The 24,977-nt window shown below is 40.5% G+C and overlaps 1 protein-coding gene across 3 annotated transcripts in view; it reads right to left on the bottom strand.

Annotated features, from left to right (window-relative positions):
• The window catches only part of ARHGAP24 (Rho GTPase activating protein 24), a 385,919-nt gene that overhangs the window by 15,978 nt on the left and 344,964 nt on the right, over positions 1 to 24,977 (bottom strand). For all 3 annotated transcript variants that reach the window (XM_087935845.1, XM_087935846.1, XM_026698360.2), the window contains 4 exons: positions 18,332 to 18,539; positions 3,098 to 3,230; positions 2,565 to 2,638; positions 440 to 561 (listed from right to left, as the gene is read on the bottom strand). In XM_087935845.1, coding sequence (XP_087791971.1) covers positions 440 to 561; positions 2,565 to 2,638; positions 3,098 to 3,230; positions 18,332 to 18,539 — 537 coding nt within the window. The remainder of the gene's footprint in view (positions 1 to 439; positions 562 to 2,564; positions 2,639 to 3,097; positions 3,231 to 18,331; positions 18,540 to 24,977) is intronic.

Below are 24,977 nucleotides of genomic sequence, written 5' to 3'. Positions count from 1 at the left end.
GGAAAGCCAGGGACTTTCAGGATTAGGACAGCTTGTAGACAGGGAGGAACAGGGGCAAGATGACCATGAGAGACAGAGCTCAGGCAAGGACCACCCCCTTCTGATCCGAGAGCACAGAGAGTGGAGAGAAGGTGAGAACAGCAAAGAATGAGCAGGCCGCTTGGGAGAAGAGTGCCACTGTAACTTTGAACAGTCGCTCAATGAACTGTTGTAAGTTGAGGATTACTTGTACTGGGGATGACAGTTGTACAATTTTGCCATGCCACCTAGCAAACATGTAAACTTCCAGCATCTGTTTCAGATAATTTCTACACATTTAACTTGGGATGAGAAAAGAACCTTCTGCCCAACTACAGAGTTCATGAAGTATCTTAATCTTTCAAAACAGTTCATGCCATTTGGACAATTTGCCTTATTATTTTCATCCTCATCTACTTACCTTCCATGATTGTCAGAGGATCTTCTACTTTAGGACGTAGGATGTTGGGGCCAAACACGGTTGCAAGATTTTGCACACTCATTTTGTTGACTCCAGAATAGGACTGAACTTCATCCAAGAATCTGTTCAGAAATTCAAGGAATCAGGGGTAGGTAGGGCAGGAAGAGAGTGAAAGTCCAGGATTCAGTCACATGTGATGACAGGATCTCATTAGATGGATCATGCTAAATAGAATTAGGAATCACATACATAAATTCTTTTAAAAATAAGCTGCAGAACCAGGGGTTGGATTCTACAGGTTTGGACTGGTTTGAGTGAACTGGTAATTTTGGTGATCATTTGGCCCTGCCCACCGTGTTCTGCCCTTTTCCTGTGCTTTATTTCCTTGTTTTTGAGCACAGCTGATTCGCCCGGCAGAGTGGTTTGCCGCACATCAGCTGTTTTGCTCACCGGAGATGCAGCAGAAGGTAAGTATTATAGCTAAAAATGGTATTTTCTAAATGCTCTGCCTGTGGATCACTGAACCGGTTATTATACCAGTTGAATTGCATCACTGTGCACAACCTCTGCTACAATCTTGAACTGGATTGCCTGTCTTGAATGGGATTGCCTGATTCTCTGGAGCTCCTTTTATATTGTAGGTAGGGAAAAGACACAGGGAATATCTTTGGGGGAGAAATGGAGAAAGACAGATAATTCTTGGAGGAGGAACATAAATTCCCTTATTGTCCCTTATTCTCCAAGGGTTGATCAGATTCTCATTTCCTGTTATCTTTGAATCATCCCTGCTTGCAATGGATTATATTTTGTCTACTTTAGTCCACAGAAAATTTCCTTGCTTGAATTTGGAAAAAAAAAGGAAAAAGAAATGGAATATAAAGTCAAAAGGAAGCAAAGATCAAAACTAGAAGAGCATCAGAAAGTTTTGGCTAGATTCCAGGAAAATAACTGCTCTTCACCTAGTTTCACCTAAATTCTTGTCTTATTCATGTTGTCTCTATATTTGTTCATATGGCATTGAATCCAGATGTGTCCAGGCATAAAATGGATTTGTTGAAACCATTGGGACTTATGTTGGCTCTATTGATTCCATTGATCTGGCTATAATATAATTCTCCTTTCTTCTTCCCTCCCCTCTTTCCTTCTTCTTCCTTTTGTGCTTTCTTCCCATCTTTCTTTCTTGTTCTTTGTCTTTCCTCTTTCCCTTTCTCCTTTCCTGACCCTTCTTGGCATGCTCAAATGCAAAAGGGGAAACATTTCTCCTTTTGTTTTGCTTTTAGTTTGTTTTGCTAGCTCTCTGCCAGAAAAAAGCAAAGAAGCTCCATTTTCACGAGCAGAGGCACCGCAGGCTGGTCCTTTGCTGTTTCGAGGGAAACCCCGTGGGCCAGATCTAAGCACCCTGTGGGCTGAATCCGGCCCACAGGCCTTGAAATTGATATCCCTGTTGTAGAGGATGATAGTAACAAACCAGCCTATCTGAAGACCTTTAGACTAGGCATTGCAGTTCTGGTAATCATAATCTGGGAAATTACTAAAGGTAAAGGTTCCCCTCGCACATATGTGCTAATCGTTTCCGGCTCTAGGAGACGATGCTCATCTCTGTTACAAAACTAAAGAGCCAGCGCTGTCCGAAGATGTCTCTGTGGTCATGTGGCCAGCATGACTAAACGCCGAAGGCACACAGAATGCTGTTACCATCCCACCAAATTGGTCCCTATTTTTCTACTTGCATTTTTACATACTTTCGAACTGCTAGGTTGGCAGAAGCTGGGAGAAGTAATGGGAGCTCACTCCCTTACGCGGCACTAGGGATTCAAACCGCCAAACTGCCGACTTTTCTGATCGACAAGCTCCATGTCTTAGCCACTAAATACAAAATAGAAGTGGATGGAATTGTGAGATTTCCTCAGTGTGGCTTCCTCTGGTGTGATGGGACTTGAGGTCTCCACATTCCCAGCCAATTCTCAGAGATTGTAGACTCCATATACTTGTAATAAGGATTCAGACAAAAAAACCCACACCAGTCTGCAATTATCCTAATAAAAGCACTGAAAACAATTGGCCTGTCTAATAATATATTGGACACAGCCATATTATGATCTTTTTTTTTGTCAGGATGATTTACCTGCAAATGTACTTGAGTAGATTAAAGTTGACGAGCGGCAAATTCTTCACTTGCTTTGCTAGTTCATTCAGCCCCTGTTTGAATGTGTAAGGAAAAAAAAGTGAACATGGAGACATTTCCAGCATCCATGAAAATATTTAGGAACTAAATTCAGGTAGAAATCCCCAGATAAGATAAGAGGATTTGGGTACTAACCAGTGGTGGGATTCAATGTTTTTAAACTACCAGTTCTGTGGGTGTGGCTTGGTGGGCGTGGCTTGGCGAGCTTGGCAGGAGAAGGATACTGCAACATCCCATTCCCTCCCCACCCCACTAACCTGCTTTCCAGCTCTGTTCTCCTGTGCAAAAGAAGACCCAGCCAATCAGCTGGGACTCAATGGGAGGCAGAGAATAGATGGGGGCGGGGCCATTCAGAGGTGGGATTTGCCAGTTCTCCAAACTACTCAAAATGGCCGCTTCTCCAGACCTGGTCAGAACCTGCTGATTACCACCTCTGGTGCTAACATAAATCCAAACCGAGAGACCAAGCTCACCGTTTCCTTTTCTTTGCTGAGCATTTTGGCACAGGAGAGAAACTCTTCATATTTGGAATATGGGATAACCGGCTCCGGCAACTCCCTGAGGTAGAGTTTCAACAGTGAGGCCACTGTGTGGACGTCTGTATTTCTGCAGGAATGGAACAGAAAAATATCCACTTGTAAACGTAAGATTAGATCTCTGAACATCTCATATCCATTGTGGATCTCTTTGGATGCTTCTAAAGCAAGTCATATTACCTACTCAGAAAACCTTTACACAGGTAGTCCTCGACTTACACCAGTTCATTTAGTGACCGTTTGATGTCACAACAATGCTTAAAAAACGTGAATGATGACTGTTTGCACACTTATGCATCCCCATGGACCAATGATCAAACTTGCAGTGGTTAGAAACTGGCATGTATTCCTTGACTTATGACCATAATGGAGACTGCCTCTTGTGGTCTTAAGTTGTGTTGGTCGTAACGCGGGTCACACACGTGACCGATTTGACCTTACAGCCTTTTTTGGTTGTAAAACACCATGGTCATTGTTTACTCTGGGGGCATTTTTGCTTAAATGTTTTGGCAAAATCCTCATAAACTATCGTCATCTGAGCAGGACACTGCAAACAGTCATACATTCAGAATATAATAGAATAGAATAGAATTCTTTATTGGCCAAGTATGATTGGACACACAAGGAATTTGTCTTGGTACAATTGCTCTCAGTGTACATAAAATAAAAGATACATTAGTCAAGGGTCAAGAATCATAAGGTACAACACTTAATAATAGTCATAGGATACTATAAGCAATCAAATCATACTAGGAAACAGTCAATATAAATCATAAGGATACAAGCAACAAAGTTACAATGATACAGTCACAAGTGGGAGGGGATGGGTGATAAGGAGTGATGAGATTAATGGTAATAGTAGTGCAGACCTTGTAAACAGTTGGACAGTGTGGAGAGAATTATTTGTTTAGCAGAGAGATGGCATTCGGGAAAAAAACTGTTCTTGTGTCTAGTTGTTCTGTGTGCAGTGCTCTATAGTGTCATTTTGAGGGTAGGAGTTGAAACAGTTTATGTCTGGGATGTGAGGGGTCTGTAAATATTTTCACAGCCCTCTTTCTGACTCGTCTTCAAGCCAGCTGCCAAATGCCCAGAATGCAGTCATGTGGTTTGGGGGCTGAGGGTGGCAGTGACCACCAGAACTTCAAATTCAGATTGTAAGTACCTTTTTGGGGGACGGGATCCTTAGTGACTTCAAATGGTTGGTAAGTTTTTTGTTGTAAGTCAAGGACTAAAGTCCCCATCAAGTTGAATTAAAAGACAATGATTTCATGAAACTTTCACCTCTATACAGAGTTACCACAACAGTTCAGAGGTGGCTTACTATTCTCTTTTACTAATTGATTTCTTTTGCTTCCAGCGTAGTCTATACCTCTGTATTTCCAAAAAGATTCCTAATCAATTCCTAAATTATTCTGATATCACTTTGAGAGATTGGAAGACCAGCCAATTTTCTACCTTGAAAATTAAAATTGATGTTGCTAAATCAGGTAACCCCAGGGAAAAAATCAATCAATCAATCAATCAACCAATCAATCAATTGATCAACCAATCATTCAATCACTCAATCAACCATCATCTATTAGTTGGTAAATCAGTTTCTTTTCTTTCTCCTTTTTTCAGTCTATATGCCAACCATCTTCCTGGCTTGTTTGCATTTTTTAAAAAAATGTTTAGATCTGTTAATTTTTTGTGCTAGTACTTCTTTATCTATTAAATTCAACTTATGTTTCTTTAAGCCCATTTGATTTTTTTATGTTCTTTTTTATGGGTCTTTTTGTAATTCCATCTCTAACCTTTAATATTCCTTTTCTAATTTCTTTTGAACTTGTCTCTTCTTTTTATATCTCTTTCCCACATATGTTATGGTGGGTCCTCTGTTATATGCCTTTGCTATATCCCATACATTTTATAATGAAGTTTCTTCTTTTTTATTCTCTTTAAAGAAAAAGTCCAACTCTCCTTCCATAAATTGAGTAAATTTCTTTTCTAACCCTAACTCTAAATTCTTCTGATATCACTTTGTGAGATTGGAAGATCAGCCAATTTTATATCATGAAAATTACAATTGGTGTCGCTAAATCAGGTGACCACAGGAAAAACCAATCAATCAATTGACCAACCAACCAATCAACTAATCATTCAATCGCTCAATCAATTTATCCTTTTCCCCCTAGTAACGCAGTTAGCTAAAGCCTTGGAAATTACGTTGGCTCCCTCTAGGTCCACTAGATGGCACTCTTGTAAAATAAGATAGTAGAAATTATGGTAAGGTCAAACTTTATTTATTCATGGCAGAGAATTACGATTATACTGAATTCAATGGCCACCCTGAAGGCAGGATTTAAGTCCATTGAATCACACATGTTCTTTAATTTTTAAACAGAGAGCTTCCTGGAATGAAAACAGAGACAGAATCATATTTCAGTAGTAAGGATACACTCGGATATTATATGAGTCTGATAGTTGCTTATGCATCCTTGAAAAAGAGGAATTGCATCACTAGAGGGAGATAAAACATTAAAAACCCCTTTTCCTCCAAGTTAAAAGCACTCTACATGGAGTACACATATTCTAATTTACTGGATTTTTATAGATACTATCGGTTGTCAATTGTGGTTTATGGCAGAGTATGGCATGCATGAACTGTGGCTTATTCAAAAATCAATGAAATATAGGTTTATGGTGAGCCCACAATAAGGATAGCATGACCTTGACAAAATATACTATACAATCTCCACTAATACCAAGACTGTTGCTGACATACGAGGCACCCTTCTGCAGAATTCCATGTAGTGTCCTCCCAAACAGGCTTTTAAAAATTATTATATTTATATAAAGGTTGCAGGTATAGCTTCTGTCACAATTCTCTAAGCCTGTATGTGCAAAATCCCAATCTTCTGCTACTGATATTATACTCCTGGGTTTGTTTTTTTAATTACAACTGTTGTTCCCCGGTCCCCATGCAGCACACTTGTGTGATACTATTGTGGCCCGCCAGTGGCCAGCAGAGCTGTTGGCGGACTCGGACAGTGAGGAGGTTGGGGAGGAACATGGGCCAGTCCTGGAGTCTGGGGAAGGCTCTGACGAGGGCTCTGCGTCAGAGGCAGAGATGGGGCCAGGGACGTCTAACAGTTATCAGCTACCTTCGGAGTCAGAGTTCAGTGAGGCAGAAGAACAGCTGGAGCCTGTTCTTGATTTGTGCATGCGCAGAACTGCCAGGAGAAGGGAACAGTTAAGGAACAAGGGTTGACTCGGTAGTAAAGGCACAGGTGGACGGTGAATGGCCCCTCCCATAGGGAATAAAGAGGAACAAAAGGGGAGTGGGGTTTGCAGGAGACAATTAGTTCATTTAATGAGGGGGAAGATTTGCTCATGACTACTTCCCAAGAATTTTCTGCTGGCATTTTGGAAGCTATCGGCCTGGCAACTCTCCAAGCCTGATAGCAGTCTGTAGTTGTAAAATCTCTTGAAAGACTGTTTGCCAGGACTTTGCTGGATATGAATGAAAGGAATTATAAAATAAAAAGGGGTTTTGTCAGAACGAGGAGTCTGCTCCGTGGTTTTGCGAAGCCTAACTCAGAACAGAGACACAGTTTACACACCGGGTTATAACGGCCCTGATTAAAGAACTGCAAACAGAGAAGGGGATAAAATCATGGGCTGGAAAGGACCTTGAAGGTCTTTTAACCCAGCAACCCCCAACTTTTCTGGCACTAGAGACAGGAAGTCAATTTTTCCACAGACTGGAGGGGGCAGGGGGGCAGGAGGAGGAGGAGTGTGCAACCTAGATGCCCTGCATACAGTTTTATTCACCCACTGTGGGGCCTGGAGCTTCGGAACTCCTGTTTTAGTCCATATGTTGCAACATTTCTGACATTCTTCCTTTCTGTGTGTTCTTTTGGTCAGAGTTGTCCAACCTTCCCGGGTTGGCAGCCCAGGAGGGGGAAGGGAGGAAATAGGGGATGGTTCTGTGGGAGAGGGGCAGGGATGAGTGGGGCCGTGAGTGCCCACAAGAGTGGGGTGTCCAGCTACTCCCATGGCCTGGTAGCCAATAGGCCACATCCTAGCAGCGGGCTGCAACCCACAGGTTGTAGACCCTTGCTTTCAGTAACCATTGTCAAAGAGGCAGTCACAAGCATCCTGGTTACTGGAATAACTTCATCTTTCTTGGCTGGTGTTTTGACAAAAATGAGCACAGGTAGTCCTTGGCTTCCAACAGTTCATCTAGTGGCCGTTCACTAAATAAAAAGAAGTGACTTAAGACCTTTTTTCACACTTATGGCCATTGCAGCCTCTCCATGGTTATGTGATCAAAATTCAGATAGCAATAGAAAAAGTACTGGGACTTATATACTGCTTCCCAGTGCTTTAAAGCCCCATTTTAGTGGTTTAAAGAGTCAGCCTCATGCCCCCAACAATCTGGGTCCTCATTTTACCGACCTTGGGAGGATGGAAGGATGAGTCAACCTTGAGCCTGGTGAGAATCGAACTGCCGAATTGCTGGCAGTCAGCAGAAGTAGCCTGCAGTACTTCTTTCTAACCACTGCACTGCCATGGCCTGGCAACTGACTTATATTTATGACGGTTGCATTGTGCCAGAATTATGTGATTACCTTCTGAAAAGCAGTGGAGAAGCCAGAATCACTTAACAAACGTGTGACTAACTTAAGAACTGCAGTGATTCCCTTAACAACGGTGGCAAGAAAGGTCATAAAATAGAGCAAAATTTACAAAATGCAAACATTGACCAAAATTTGCAAGAAACAAAGCATCAGAAACAGCGGTGGGATTCAAATTGTCTTACCACCGGTTCGGTGGTCGTGGCTTAGTGGTCGTGGCTTTGTGGGCACGCTTTGCCTAATGCCAGCACACAGCTTTCCCCAGACTAGCTGAGATCTGCAGCGCCAATCAGTTGAGAGGATAAAGAAGAGAGAAGCGCAAAGGCAGGCAGGAGGGCCGATCCTGCGCTTTTCTCTTCTTTCCTCTCTCAGGTGACTGTCCCAGGATTTTTTTTCCTTCTCTCAGCTGATCATCTGCTTTTTTTAAAAAAACTACCTGTTCGATGGAACTGGTCCGAACCGGTAGAATCCCACCACTGATCAGAAACAGACAGAGCATCGATTTCCTCAATTTGATAATATTGGATTTAGCAATGTTGGGTGAACATCGATCGATTCAATTTTAGAAAAAAATTCCTGGCTTTAAATGGCTCTCATCTGTGAATTACACCCAGCCATTTCAGGTTGCTTCATTCCTCACAAAAGATTACACTGAGTTTATCTCGTATCCCTTACATCAAGTTCCTTGACCAAAACCAATATAAAATATGTATAAAATATGTGTGTAGGGCTTAGGGCCATCATTGGAGGAGGGACAGTGTGTAAACTGGTGGCTGCCGCATCTTTATTGAAGACTTATCACTTTTATATCAAATCCATCAGATAGGACATGGATCACCCACGCCTGCCATCTTGCAAATTTTGTACATACATTTGACACCTTTGCTGGGATTGCTAACTATCAAATGCATGAAGTAGTGTCTACTGATTTTAGCTAAAACACCTTTTTTGTAACAGTATTCTGATGCATCCTGCTTCTCTTTCTCTTCTAATGTACCAACATGAAATTCGACCCATAACTGAGCCCTGTGAAATGCATTAATTGGAAAACTATCACCGGGCAGCTTTTAAGCCAAGCTGAATTTTTCTACAGAAACTCATTTTGCCAAAGTAATATTATTACACGGCTGCTTCAAAATTACCAGGGAGTATTGAACAATGACTGCTCTTTTCTAAATTAGATTGATTTCCTCTCCATTTTCTGTGTAATTCAATGTTTTGCTCCTTTTTAACAGAAGCTACCCATTATACGCTGGCTAGCTGATCACATAAATATCCCCCCACCATTTTGAAGATTTCAATTCATCTGGGCCATAGCCTAAGAGAATTGTGTATGGTATCTGGAGTTCTGTGGCTGGCATTTAACAGAATAAGAGAGTTGGAAGAGACCTTGGAGGTCTTCTAATCTAAGGAAAAGGTAAAGGTTCCCCTCACACATATGTGCTAGTCATTTCTGGCTCTTGGGGGCGGTGCTCATCTCTGTTACAAAGCTGAAGAGCCAGTGCTGTCCGAAGATGTCTCCATGGTCATGTGGCCAGCATGACTAAATGCCAAAGGCGCACAGAACGCTGTTCCCTTCCCACCAAAGTGGTCCCTATTTTTCTACTTGAATTTTTACATTTACATTACATTAGATAAATATTTTTACATGCTTTCAAACTGCTAGGTTGGCAGAAGCTGGGACAAGTAACAGGAGCTCACTCTGTTATGCGGCGCTAGGGATTCGAACCGTTGACCTGCCAACCTTTCTGATTGACGAGCTCAGCATCTTAGCCACTGAGCCACCGCTTCCCTATGAAGTGTTTTATGCTCTCAGCACAGAACAAAGAGAGAGGCATAAGGATTCTATGTTTGTTAGGAGAGATCCATCCTAGAACTAGGAGAAATTTCCTGAGAGTTGGAACCATTAATCAGTGAACAACTTGCCTTCACAGGTTGTGGGTACTCCAACCCTGGAGTCCCAAGGGTGCTTTTTCAGGAGGCAACTGGATTTTCTGATTTTTCTTGGAAGACGTTTCACTTTTCATCCAAGAAGCTTCTTCAGCAATGACAGATGCATATTCAACTTACCCTTAGGAGCTGCTAGATTGTAGTGTTTCTTATACAGAGATCAGAATTTAAGAGACAAGATAAACACCCTGTATCTGGAATAGAATCATTCTTTCATAATTTTGAAATGTGTTGCCTTTCTTTTTTTAATTCACCTTCCAGTGAATGTAAATTATAACATCAGAGCTAACTGGGAACGTGCTGTTGATGGACATTTGTGGTCCAGCAGTTGAAAATAACTTGATGTTACTAGATTTTACTTAATTATTCCATCGGTGATTAATCTTGAATCTTAAAGAAATGATGCATTTGGACCATTCATACCTGCATATGCCAGTGTTCAATCTAAAGGAGCACCTGCAAAAGCCTATAACTACCCAGGATAAAGTTTACAGAACGTTTAATTAGATTGATCTATGTGGATGGAAAGCAACAAAGGAAAGCCATAGCAACACAGTTGTGTTTTGTGTGACAGCCTGCTGCTGCATGTTTCAGGCAATTGCACACTGTATTAATGATCTAAACAAACGACTTCCAATTTTCAAAAGCTCAAGGAGATTTGAAGTATAGGAGATGCAGAGTGTTCAGTCAAGGTGGCCTTGATTTCAAATCCCTCTTCAAAAGATGACCGTGAGCTGGGCACTATGTTTTTTTTCTGACTCAGAAAAAGTCAGAGAAAAGCTAGGATACAATGTGATAGAGTATGATAAATATTTCTGGTTTTCTGATCATGTTTCACACATGCAAACCTGTGGATCTCTTTGGAATAAATCTGGCAATCCCATCTGCACCTCAAAATGAGACTTCCTTCAAGAGTACAAGGCTGCCACATCCTGGCTCTTATTGGGTTAATTTTTACAATCACACTTCAGTCTTAGTTTTATGCAGGTCAAATCATGGGGATTTAAGACATAAATTTCAAAGTTTGTGACCAAATCTAATAATGTTTAAGCATCCAAGCATATGTGCTGTTACCAACACAATGTAGTATTTCAATTAATGATAGATACTTGAGGTGTGTTGTGTTACTTTGATACTCAGTATTATTATTATTATAATACTCTTCCAGTCAAACATTTGCAGTCTCACTCTTAAATTATTCTGAGACCTACTTTTTCTGAAACTTTGGAAAGATATTCCCATGTATATATTAATAACATTATTAGTGACAGCTTAAACATTCCCTAGTCCAAAATTTTTCCCAATTCATGTAGCAATATCAATTAGAGAAGGTAGGAAAGAAATTTCCTTCCCTTAAGAAAACCTTTAAAAGCAACATTACTTTCACAAAACATAAACCTTCCACTCAATGTCCTGTTTATAACTGAACATTTATACACCAATAGAAAGTTGGTATATCTCACTGGTTTCTCAGATAATATTATAATGGAATATATGTTTGAGCAGCAGCTATTCAGCAACAGATAGAAACTATTGTGTCTTTCTTCAGGAAAGATGGAAAAAGAGACTGTAAATGAGTATAATTGATATAGTTGGAGCCTGTGTTAAAATCTCCACTCAGCCATAAAATAAACTACACATATAGTTTCTCTCTCCCAACTTTACTTACCTCACAGTTATGACATAAAGATAAAACAGGACAGAGAATGCCTTCCCTGAATTTCTTCAGGGAAAAGGTGAAAATCAAATACCTTGCAACCATCAATGGCTGTAGGTACAAATACCCTACTTATCCACAGAAATGGTTTGCAAAGGTCCATAACTATTCTACTTTCAATATCTATTGCAATGTAGTGTATTAGTTAGCACTCTAACCAGTTTGTCAAAGATGATTAGGGGACTGGAGGCTAAAACATACGAAGAACGGTTGCAGGAACTTGGTATGTCTAGTCTAATGAAAAGAAGGATTAGGGGAGACATGAAAGCAGTCTTCCAATATCTCAGAATTTGCCACAGAGAAGAGGGAGTCAAGCTATTCTCCAAAGCATCTGAGGGCAAGACAAGAAGAAATGGATGGAAACTAATCAAGGAGAGAAGCAACTTAGAACTAAGGAGAAATTTCCTGATGGTTATTCTATTCTATTCTGTTCTGTTCTGTTCTGTTCTGTTCTGTTCTTGTCCTGAATTCGAAATTAAATCTCTCTCTGAGACTCAATCCTCAAATATGGGCAGGTCATATATGCTACAAGTCATTTTAAAGATCTCTAAAATTATCCAGGAAGTGTGTGTGTGGTTTTTGTTTTTTAATATAGGTTTGATTATTCTTATGCTTTGACTCTTATACCCAGCCCAGAATTTGTGGATTTGTGGATTATAAAAGCTGTGAATAAACAAACACAAAATAAAAGTTTTGATTCTGTGTTGTTATCATCGTTACCTTAAGTATTTTATAGTTTAGGAAAGAAGGGTAATTATTAATAAATAAATAATAGACTAGGTAGGCAGATCCCTATTAATCACCCTTCCTTTCATTAGTATTACTTCATTCTTGCTTTCCCTATCACTGTCCATCATTACTGCTTTCCTTTCAGCTTATCCCAGAATGTATTTCTCCTTTGTGTGCAACTCAATAGGCTCAGAGTCCACTAGGTTATGTCTGGCTAGTTCAAAAACAAAACAAAAAAGGTTGAGTTATATAGAGTTTTTGCAACCTACTGCACCAAGCAAAATTTAAAAAGAAAAGAATTATGTCCCGTGCACTTCCATATTTCTACTCACATGACACTTGGAACATTTTACTAATTAATGTTTGCAAAGTGCTTTGAGGTTGTGTGATAAATTGTACTGCTAACCAGGAGCCAGCTATTTAATTATTAATTCTTCCAAGGGAGAATTTGCAAACCATTAACTAATCTGAGACTGGAAGCAACTGAAGTATACGGCTTATCCTGTGATGTTGGGTTCTCTGTCTTGCTTCCAATTTAATATGCACAATTCATTTCCTGAAACTGTCTTTGGCTGAAACTGGATAGAGAAACACAAAAATGCAGAGACAGCAGAACCTTGGACAGCAGCTTCTTTCTGCATGGTCTACGTTGCCAATCGTTCATTAGGTCAGCCAATGTTCACTAAGAAGACGTGGATACTAAGTACGTCTCCAAAATTTCCATCTATGTGTTGACATTCTCTCTTCTTGCTATGCTTAATAGCTTCTCCCCTAAGAACCTGCGGTTTGTGAATGGTTCTTCTAGGCACTGTTGCCACCAGATTCATGCTATAGTTTGTATCATTTTCGAGGTAGTCCAAGGAGCCAATAAAAGGAGAGAGAGACAGAGAGAGAGGGAGAGAGAGAGACAGAGAGAGAGAGAAAGAGAGAGAGGGAGAGAGAGAGACAAGAGACAGAGGCAGAGAGAGAGAGAGAAACAGGGATTTTGTGTGTGTGTGTATGCAAGAGAGAGAGAGAGACAGGCAGTGTATGTGCGTGTGTATGTATGTGTGAGTGTGTGTGTGTGTATGAGAGAGGGGGGGAGGGAGTGCGTGTTTGTGTGTGTGTGTGTGTGTGAGAGAGAGAAACTGTGTGTGTATGTGAGAGAGACAGAGAGACAGACAGAGAGACAGACAGACAGAGAGAGAAGCATTCCTTTTTTTTTTTTCAGCCTGATTTTCAGACAGCAAAGTGTATGGACGTGAATCAGGGCTATTTTAAGGTGGAAGGTCAACTACATCACTAGGAATGTAGGACTGTGAGAGTTGGATCATACAGGAGGCTGAGCATTGAAGAATGGATGTTTTCAAATTGTGGGCTGCAAGGAGATCAAACCAATCAGCCCTAAAGGAAATCAACCCTGACTGTTCTTTTCGGAAGGACAGATGCCGAAGCTGAATCTCAAATCCTTTGGCCAATGAATGAGAAGAGAGGACTCCTTGGAAAGGACCCTGATGTTGGGAAAGACGGAAGGCCAAAGGAGAAGGAGATGGCAGAGGATGAGATGGTTAGATAATGCCATTGACGCAATGAACATGAATTTGGGCAAACTCAGGGAGACAGGATAGGGCCTGGCATGCTATGGTCCAGGGAGTTGCGAACAGTCAAAATAGTAGTTGGATTGGGTTGCCTTTAAATCCAATTTCAACTCTGGTTCTGCAATGCAGCAATATTCTAAACGGATGTTGGTTACCAAATGCAAGTTGAGTCACAGTCTTAATAAAGGTGGATGTAGAAAGGTGTAGAAAACATGTGTACAGTTGAAACTTCGAACATCCTTAGGTATTCATAAGGCGGTGCTTTACATTGTAACTCTGAAATGAAATGGGTCGTCCTGGCACTTGCAAGACGAAGTGGCAATATGCAGGGTTTAATCCAACATTTGTGGTATCACATCTTTTTGGGAGTTAATAAATACAAGCAGTGGGAAAGATACAATGGCCCACCCACCCTTCAACCCATAAAGAATTCCCTTGCTTTTCACCTCCCGCAATGGTATATTTAAGAATTGTTGGAAGTTAAAACCCACCCCTCTCCTAAAAAATGAAATATTCTAAGATATATTAAAAAGGCAGAATATTTCCCCTAAAAGAGAAGTAGAAACTCAGAGAGGCAGAAAGTCAGCCCTCCCACCTTTGTCAATGGGCCATTAAGGCCTAGGCCACTCTATTCTACATAACAAAGGTCTAGCTCCTTCAGGCAGAGCCATTGAATTGCCCTTCATTGCACCAACCACCAAATTTAAACCAAACTTAGCACACAGACAGCCCACAAAGCTAGCTATGACCTCTGACAGCAACCAATCAGGATACTCTTTCTGTTCAAAGCCCAGAGAGGGCATAACACCCAGGCACTCTCAGCATCTCTTCCCTTTTGTTCGCCCAAGATCTCCAAGATTCTGTTCACCAATAAACCTTTTTTTTCCAAACAAATTCCCTTATTCCAGTGTCTTTTCCCCCACTTGGAACTGAACCCAGAAGACATTTCTTCCAACAGAATGATGAAATCTTGCATTTTCAAAGAGGAAATGTGAGCTTTGTTAACATCTCTAGCTCCTTCACAGAGAATTGAAAACAAAACAACACAAAGCACAATTAGAAATTCCTAATTGTTGCTCTGCTGAGACTAACATTCCTGCTCTAACTCCAAGGCACTCTTAAAACGGCAGCCAAAAACTAGTGCATGTTTTATCTGTGATTTCCTTTTTGTTAATGAGAATATTCAAGTGAAATTGGTTTCAGTGTGCAGGTTATTACTGCTTCTTGAATACACATGCACTCATGCAAACATTCAAACTCTGGGAAATACAAGTCATAGTTTTGTTTAGCTGGAAAGATGAATATCAATATAGTCAGACCGGCTTGAATTCGTTCCCACCTCTTCACACTCCAGTTAGAAAACTATAACATATTATGTACTGTATCAAAGCAAAGCAATAAAGAAATCAAGTGTGGAGACCCATAAAAGTACAATTAAACAATAGACCGCTTTGAAGCAATCTTGATTATGAGTACAGAGAGGTTCTAAGCATCCCTTTCTCCCTTCATTGTACTGTTCATGCAACCCAGTGCTTTGTCTTCTTGCCATGGAGCAGATATTGAAGATAAAGAAGTGAACTAAAAAAAAATCCTAACATATCAACAAACTCACTGTTTACAAAGTACTTTTCACTCTTATGATTGTTGCAGCATCCCCAAGGTCACACAATCAAAATTCAGATGCTTGGCAACTGACACGTATTTATGATGGAGAAGAAGAAGAAGAGAGAGAATGAGGAGAGGAGACGAAGAAGGAAGAGGAGAGGAGAGAGGAGAGGCCCAAGGTCTCACCTTCTGACAAACAAAGTCAATGGGGAAGCCAGTTTCAATTTACCACTGTGCTACTAACCGAACAACTGCCACGATTCACTTAACAACTGCGGCCAGAAAGGTCATAAAATGGGACAAAAAGCCACATAATGGCTGTCTTGCTTACCAACAGAAATGTTGGCTCCCTTGTGGCCGTAAGTCAAGGACTACCTGTACAGAAGGATATTCAGGGACATTTAGGTTCCTGAATCTTCTTACTTAAGTTTTGCATGTCTGTGAAAAACCGAAGGAATACTATTAGTGACGGCCTCTACCTCAGATCTGTTAATATCTTAAAAATAAAAATAAAAGCCAAGGTGAGCAACAGGCAGAAGAACAAATATCCTGGTATTCTGCATCAACCACACCTTCTGTTGTGTTGCACAGGGTGAATCTTAGACAAATAGATTTGTAGGATAAGATCCCTGATCAATTTTAAGTTGTCAGTAAGATATATAAGTGAGAAGTTAAGTCCCTTAGGCTGAGCGATGGCCTTTACCCTTTTTCTTCTGGGAAATGAAGGTAATTAATGAAGGGATACAACCACATTGGCATTTGACAGCGGGGAGAAAGACATCAAAAGTCCTCCCAATAATAATTACCAATATTTTTTTTTTGGTGGGGACGGGCATTTATCTTATACCCACTGATAAGTATATAAGAAAGTGCTGAAAACAAAGGATTGGGCCCAAGAAATAAATGGCTACAATAGCAGATGATTTGAAGTCGATGCTATGACCTGTTGCTTTCATGTGTTGGACTAGTGAGGAAGTGTGTTCCAGCTTTTTTACTGCATTTTTGTGTTCATCCAGGTGGGTGCTTATTCTTCTATTGGTCTGTCCAATGGATGTGGCAGGGCATGATGCACAGGGGACTTTGTATATGCCTTGGTTTTCCAGGTCAATTTTATCTTTGGGGTTTCTTAGGATGGCTGCTATTTTTCTGTCTGTTTTGAAGGCAGTCTTGATGTGATGCCTGTGTAGTATCTTACTGATTTTGTCTGTAGTACCTCTTATGTAGGGCAGGACAGCTGTTCATCTTCTAGGTCTCCATTATGTCTCAGTGTGTTTTTGTGGATCAAGCTGGTGGTTTTGCTTTTGTGGAAGCTGTTAGCTGTCAGTACTTTCGTCAGGGTGCATAGTTCAGTTGTTATGTGTGTCTTGTCTGCCAGGCGTTTGGTTCTGGCAATTAGTGTTTTGGCCACGGAGTTTATCTGTGCTGGGTGGTGGTGGGATTGGGTGTTGAGGTAGCGGTTGGTGTGTGTTTTCTTCTGGTATATGGTGTGTCCTAGGCTTGTTGCCTCCAGTTTTCAGCATTCTGGAAATTTTAGTCTCAATATATGTAGTGATTTATCAGATTGAGGGAAACTATTCCACCTAATCAAGAATTCCATAAAACATAAGCTTATAATTTTATTTATTTATCAAATTTATATGTCTGCATCTCATAAGCAGTGATTCTGAGAGATGTACAACACTAATAATTCTTTAAAGAAAACCTGTCATGCCCCTGGTGGAGACTGATTGAGGGAGAGGAGGAACAGCCAACAGGGAGTGGAAGCGTGGCTCTGGAGGTTGTGGAGGAGGCTGGGGAAGGGCAGAGGTTGGCTGAGCAATCAGAGGAGGACCCAGGCCCATCCCCTATCCATCCTAGGGCACACAGGGCAGAAAGGATAAGGGAGAGACCTGGTCTACTCAGGAGGAGAGGGCCTTGATCCTCTTCATGGGCTGCAGCTGTGATAACTGAATAAGTGTTTGGACCTGCATACTGGCGAACGCTGGAAACAAAGCGTGTTTTATTTTGGTCTGAGGTTATCTTGGTTGGCGTCCTTCCAACAGACCGTGCCTTGTTATCTCCTTGAATTTGGTAAATACTTCTCCTGTTCCATTGTGGAAATGTTGTCATTGTAGTTTGTTTGTTTTTTTATTTCACCTCTATCTGCTCATTAAGTTCAGACTGCATTGCTTTCTTTTGAAGACTATTTTTTGAGAATGTTTTATCTCCAACTGAGTATTATTGAACAGTGGGGCCAAGCTGGAGGCATTAAAGGACATTTATTTACATTCTGGATTTTGTTAAGTTTGTATCCCACCCTGGGTCATGACAAAACCCCAGCTTTTACCAGATACTTCTGAAACAGTTTTGAAGGTGTAATGGAGGCTCAAATCTCACATTCATTATTAGTTTTGTATATTGAATAATTATGAATACATTTGAAAGATTTGGAAAGATTTATACCTGAGAATGAATTTGAATTAGACGTTTCAAGACCAAATCCCCTTTTATTGTAAATTCCCACAGTCGTAAGTTTTTCATACAGTCTTCCCCAACCAGGTGTCTTACAGATGTGTGCGGATCACAACTCCCAGAATGTCCAGTCAATGTGGCCATGCTGGATTGAATTTGTACTTGTACTCTTACTACAAATGTGTGCGGAGTTATAGTCAAAGAAACATGGCAGACTGTAGGGGTGGTGTCAGCCCTGGATCCATCTTGTTTCAGCTTTAGGGCTGTCACAGTGGGGGATGGGCAAGCTGTGGGTATGGGAGAGTAGTGAGAAGGGAGGCTAGCCACAACAACATTCTTTCACCAGAGATCAAGGACAAGTTGCTGGACTTCTCTAATAAATTCTTACTTCAATGGACTTTGTCTTGGAGTGCTGAATGGGAATGGGGAGTTTGGTTGGAACACTGACATTAGGTTACTTTGAAAAATGCTTTCTTTGAGCCCTGAAAGAGAAGTCTATAAAAAGATACATTTGTGGCCTTACCTGTCAAACAGTGGCTTCTCTCCACAATCAAAGGCATCCTGTAACTCTTTGACGAGGTTAGCCTGGCCCGGCAATCGGAAAAGTCCTTCCTCCTTCAACCCCCGCAGACGAATAAAATCCACACACTGTTCTACCAGCAACGGAGCCAAATGGTTTCCATATCGTTTCTCATAGCGAACGGTGTCTTCCAGCTTCTGCCCAAATATTCCTGTGTATGACAAGAATAGCTGTAAATACTCAAGGTGAACTCTGTACGGTAAATAGGTCTTTCGTTGAACCATTTTACATAGGTCTTGGGAAATCCTGACACTAAAACTACATCATTTATAATGATGTCAGGTACAAGAAGTCAGGAACCAGAATAGAATGGTGCAAAAGTACTACCAGTCTATGTCACTACATTGCATCAGAAGAAAGAGCCAACAGAATGTACAAAATGTACATAAATATAAGAAGTCTGGTAGACCACAACATGAAACTGATCTCCCACCAATAAGGAAAAACTTACTGTAGCTCCAGCTTCCCTTAAATGTTGCCATCTGGTGGGATCACAGACACACCCACACCCACACACCCACAAAGACAAACACACACACAAAGAGAATATTCAGAGGCTCTCCAATCTACTAGCCTTCCAGTGGGCTTAAAAACCGACTCTTTGCCTAGCATTTGGTCTACGATAAAAGGGTGCCCCCAAAATGTAGGACTATGTAGAGCTTATGGGAAATTGAGATCCTGTGGTTAGGTTATCTATACACAAAAATCTGAACTACTAATGGTCAAGGCGAATTGTTGCCAGATAAGAGTCAACAGACTTCAAAGGAGGCTGCATTTAGGAACCTTATGGGGGTGCAGAGATTCCAAACTGATGATGCATTTGACCCTGCCCCCTCAGGCTCATCCTGGTCTTCTCTACAAATTTTTAAATAATTTAAGAGTAACCCTTCCCAGCTCCTCCATACTAGACAGCCACAGACATATCGATATACATACAGGTAGCCCTCAACTTGAAAAAGAAGACTTACAATCTGGATTCAAAGTTCCTATGATTCTTCCCTCCATGATCACATGACCACACTTTTGGCTTATGGCAACATGGTGGCATTTAGAGCCATTTGTAGCATTCCATGGTCATGTGACAGACTTTTAAAATGTTTTTTCCCAAAACTGGCACTTATTTCTGATTTTTGGCAAATCCTCCCCATAAAGAATAATGGGTTTGCTTAACAACCATGGCATTTGTTTTACAACTTCCAGGTTTGTTTAATGACTGCTACAAAAAAAGTCATAAACTTGGATTGGTTATGTGACCAATTCGTTTTACCACTGTTATGACTTATGACCATAATGGGCAGACTCCATTATGGTCATAACTTGAGGATTTTTTTTCCAAGGGTCTGTGCCTGGCATGTATGCATTGCAAGATTCACTGAGCAGAAGGAAATTCTATTTTAAAAAAAGAAAAAAAAAACAGATCTCTCAGCATAAAGTGAGTGCAAGGATGAAAAAAAAGGAAGCTGAGATCATTTATCTTCAGTCCCAGATGTAATTCTACAACTTCCAGAGAAACAGAAAAGGAAAGTAGATAAAACTGAATTGGGAGGAACATCTAATTCATAATTCTGTTGTTTAGAAATAGAGAAATGTTAAGAAGAAGTGCTACATTTCAAATGTGTTTTGTGTGTTGCAACGATTTTGATGTTTATAATTAAAGCGCATGCATTTTCATGCAAGCACATGCAGTTTGAAACAAACCTTCAAGGAATCTGCATTACTGATCTTAAAAAAAATATTTATAAACTCATATGGCCACCTATCTTTTACAGAATAATCTTAGCCAGCTCACAATAATATTCAATAAAAACAGAGTAAATTCAGCTGACCAAACCTTGTGACAAGCACCTAATCACACGACCTCAACCTCTCATAAACTCTACCTGCTCCTACATTTTGAGGGCTCACTTCTACCCTAGACCAAATCCCAGGAAAAGAGTCAGCTTCTACAGCCCACCAGAAGACCAATAGTATGTGTTCATGTGTGTGTGTGAGAGAGAGATCCAGTGGTGTTATACAATTTTTTTTACTACCAGTTCTGTGGGCTTGGGTTGGTGGGCATGGCAGGGGAAGGATACTGTAAAATCTCCAGTCACAGGTGGGATTTGCCGGTTCTCCGAATTACTCAAACATTCGGCTACTGGTTCTCCAGAACTGATCAGAACCTGCTGAATACCACCTCTGGTGAGATCCCATTAGATGTCAATGTTTAAGGGAAGGCACCTCAAACTACAGTAAATTTCCCCTTATTGGTGGGAGATCAGCTTCATGTTATGGTTTACCAGATTTCCTTTATTTATGTATATAGTTATGTCCATTCTGTTGACCTATTCTTCTTACACCATGCAGATTGGAACAGCTCTGTATCTTATATTTCACATTAGTTGTTTCCAGTATAGGGGTATAGATGGCTCACTTGCACATGTGTTTCCAAAAAGGACTTCCAGAAGCCACAGTGCACACAGAAAAAAACAAGACCATGATAAAACAAACAAACAAACAACAGAATTTAACATGATACCCTCCTGTATAAACAAATCTTTCTTCTCCACGCTTCACCATGTTTTTCCCTTAGTGTGATAAACAGAAAGAGGCAAACACAAATGCTTCTGCATATACTCTACCTCTCCTTCAAGCAGAAAGAGCAAGAGAGAGAGAGAGTTTGGGAGAGGGAGAGGGAGACAGAGAGAAGCAAGAAATCAAGAAAGAATGAGAGAAGGAAGGAAGGAAGGCTAAGAATGGACGCAAGAAATCAAGAGAGAATGAGGGAAGGAAGGAAGGAAGGAAGGAAGGAAGGAAGGAAGGAAGGAAGGAAGGAAGGAAGGAAGGAAAGAGAGAGAGAGAGAGAGAGAGAAATAAAGCAAAAACCAATGGAGGATAAGAGGAAGGAAGGAAGGAAAGAAAGAAAGAAGGAGAGAGAAAGAAGAAAGAAGAAAGAAAGAAAGAAAGAAAGAAAGAAAGAAAGAAAGAAAGAAAGAAAGAAAGAAAGAAAGAAAGAAAGAAAGAACAGACCAGAAATGCGGTCATTATTATTAAATAGAGTTGAAATCTCCACATCTTGTTGGGTAAAAACAATATCATTTTAGAACTTTCTGTGTGATAAGGGAATGTCAAGCCATTTTTCTATATTGTTTGGGAGAAGTTTCTCATCAAAAACTGAAATTCTCTGAATGTTGCATGCAAACAAAATGGGGCAGAAAAAAATGAAGTATCTGCAAAAGCAAAACAGAACAAAACAAATACGAGCAAAAACCTTAGCAATGTCATTGTCTTTGCCACGCGTTAGGAAATGGTTTCTTAAGGTGTTTTTGCCTAAATAGTCTGAAAGACCTGAGACCTAGGCATGTCCATTGATTGTTTTATTCCTCTGCCACCCAAGTGAACCTCCATCGGTGCCTAGTTCTACTAGTTTCCTATGGAAGGATGTCCTTCTCTTTTCCCATCATGTTTCTATTATCAACCAACATTGTTTGCACTGTATTTTAGCTGCACTTTCTTTTATCTTTCTGGCAAGGGCTCAGGGACAATCAGCTTCTGTTTGAAAAGGCAGACACTGGCTCTTTAGCCACGTTAGTCATAATGATGACATAGAAGAAGACCTCTCTATTTGTTTATACATTGTGATCCTCCAGACCCATTCATCCAAGCGCCTTCCATAAACTGTACAGGCCCATTGTTTGATGTTTCAAAACTGCAACAATGCTTGAATAATACTTTGATTACATAAGGTTTTTTGTTTTTTTTCAGAAGGAAGCAGTTTTACAGGTGGTGGAAGTTGAACAGAAGCGGGCTTTGTTTAAACATGAGCAGAAATGAATGCTGTGCTGAAGTCTGATGTGCAGTTTCTCCAAGGTTCCCTCCCCCAATTCCTAGAAAAAATATATTCTCATAATTCAGCAATTCCTTTTGACACGCCCCTCCATTTTTAAGCCTCCACAGCTATCTGTACCATCAAACTGCAAAGTCTCAAGGGCTGAATTCTTAGGACAGTCCTGGGCTTGGGTTGAAATATGGGAAGTCAGAGGCCTGCAGGAATGAAGAAGGTACAATGAAAAACAGGACGTTTACACATAACATTTGGTCAACAAGAAAGTAAAGCAATGCAAGAAACTATTAGTCCATGCATATTCCAACAGCAGAGCTGTTTCACAACGAAGAGAATGCTTGGGAGACCATTGAGTTTGCTATTAATAAAGATGTTTAATTAAGCACTCATTTCTCAGAGAAGCTATATCTCATCTTAAGAATATGCTTAGGGTTAGGGTATTGAAGTATCTTGAATGTTATATCAGTATATGGGGTGGATGAATTTATGAAACTCAAAAAGTTGAATGAATGAACAGTTCTTTCATAAATATTTTTCATGATGGAAATGTTATAGCTATGTAGAAAGCACCTTCTTTAGCATTTTTTACTCTTTTCTATTTCCTTTGGCTACTGCTTTGACATCCCCTTTTAAAACATGGACCAAACTCCACCAAATGATTCCATTTAATATGATTTTGCAAAGCAGTGACACGAGAGCTTATGCACCGAAGACAAATTCCTTGTGTGCCCAATCACACTTGGCCAATAAAGAATTCTCTTCTCTTCTCTTCTGTTCTATTTCTCTTCTCTTCTCTTCTCTTCTCTTCTCTTCTCTTCTCTTCTCTTCTCTTCTCTTCTCTTCTCTTCTCTTCTCTCTGTTCTATTCTATTCTATTCTATTCTATTCTATTCTATTCTATTCTATTCTATTCTATTCTATTCTATTCTATTCTTTCTGTTCTGTTCTATTATTCTTTTCTGTTCTGTTCTCTTCTACTCCACTCCACCCCACTCCACTCCATTCTATTCTTCCTCTCCTCTCCTCTCTCTCCTCTCCTCTCCTCTCCTCTCCTCTCCTATCCTATCCTATCCTCTCCTATCCTATCCTATCCTATTCTATTCTATTCTGTCTATTCTCTTCTACTGCACTCCACTCCACTCCATTCTATTCTTTCTGTTCTATTATTCCATTCCATTCTATCAGATCAAATGATCATAGCTCAACTTTCATTAAGGTTCACCTTAATCCTGCCAAACGTCCCTGGAGAGACTACATTTGCAAGCAGCATCCTAACAAGAACAAAAGCATCTCTTGTTCAAGTACCCACATCCTCTGTTTGCTAATTTGCGCTGTGGTGTTTTCCTTGCCGCTGCCTATAGTGTTATAAATCACAGACTACTTCTAGAGAGCGTGCTGGTGATGCTTTTTGATGGAGTGTAGAGATGATAATGAAAACTCAGCCTCTCTTCTTCATGAAGAATCGCTAAATTCTCTTTGCAAGGACAATGAGGTTACGAATGGTGGCAAAACTCCTTGTAACTAGTTGTGACAGTTGCAGGCTCAGGAGGCTCCTGGATTCTTTGCTTACTCAAGCAAGATGAAAGATTGTGACCTACAAAGCATCCCATTGTCTGTCCACCCCCCTCCATCCTCACCCCCGCCCCAGGCAAGACAGCAAACTGCCACACTAATGATTTCAAATGATTCTCTTCACTAATATTGAGTGTTTCATACTTCTAAAACCTTCTAAGAAATTCATTGGTGGCCCACACTACTCCATCTTGTTGGGCCTTTGCATGAGATGTATGTAGGAAATGTGTTATTATTAAGTCGGGATATATAGGAACTACTTACGACCAATATGGAGCTCAAAATTTGGATTGCTAAGCGAGACATTTGTAAAGTGGATTTGGCCCCATTTTGCTACCTTTCTTGACAAAGTTTTTAAGTGAATCACTGCAGTTTTACGTTAGTAACATAGTTATTAAGGGAACCCGGCTCCTCCATTGCCTTTGCTTGCCAGATGATTGCCAAAAATGATGACATAACAGTGTTCTGGGTACTGCAAACGTCGTAAAGATGAGTCGGTTGCCAAGCATCTGAATTTTGATTTCATGTGGGTGAAAAATGGTCAGTGCTGTTGTAACTTTGAACAGTCACTAAGTAAATGGTGTGAATTGAGGACTACCTGCTTGGAAGGTTCTGGCAAAAATCCACTATGTGCCTCCCACCCCCATTGCTTGGTTGGTAGCGTTAGTCAACGGGATAAAATTTACATATAGTTTATATCCTGTGGTATCAGATGATCTTGACAGACTTGAACACTGGGCCTTATCTAACGAAATGAAATTCAGTGTAGAGAAGAGTAAAGTCTTACACTTAGGCCAGAAAAACCAAAAGTAGATATATAGGCTGGGTGAAAACAGGTTTAAGAGCAGTACCTACGAAAGGGATCTTGGAATCTTAGTGGACTTCAGTGGTGGGATTTCAATTTTTTTACTACTGGTTCTGTGGGCGTGGCTTGGTAGGAATGGCAGGGGAAGGATACTGAAAAATCTCCATTCAGAGGTGGTATTTGCTGGTTCTCTGAACTACTCAAAATTTCCGCTACTGGTTCTTTAGAACTGGTCAGAACCTGCTGAATACCACCTCTGGTGGACTATCATTTAAATATGCAGTGGCAGCCAAAAAAATCAATGCAATCCTAAATTGCATTAACAGAGGCATACAATCAAGATCAAGTGAAGTATTAATACCACTCTATAAAGCCTCAATAAGAGCACAT

Source organism: Pseudonaja textilis, chromosome 6 (genome assembly GCF_049901715.1).
Source record: "Pseudonaja textilis isolate UNSWEBS1 chromosome 6, rPseTex1.2, whole genome shotgun sequence".
NCBI lineage: Eukaryota > Metazoa > Chordata > Lepidosauria > Squamata > Elapidae > Pseudonaja > Pseudonaja textilis.
This window is presented reverse-complemented; position numbering and strand designations above follow the sequence as displayed.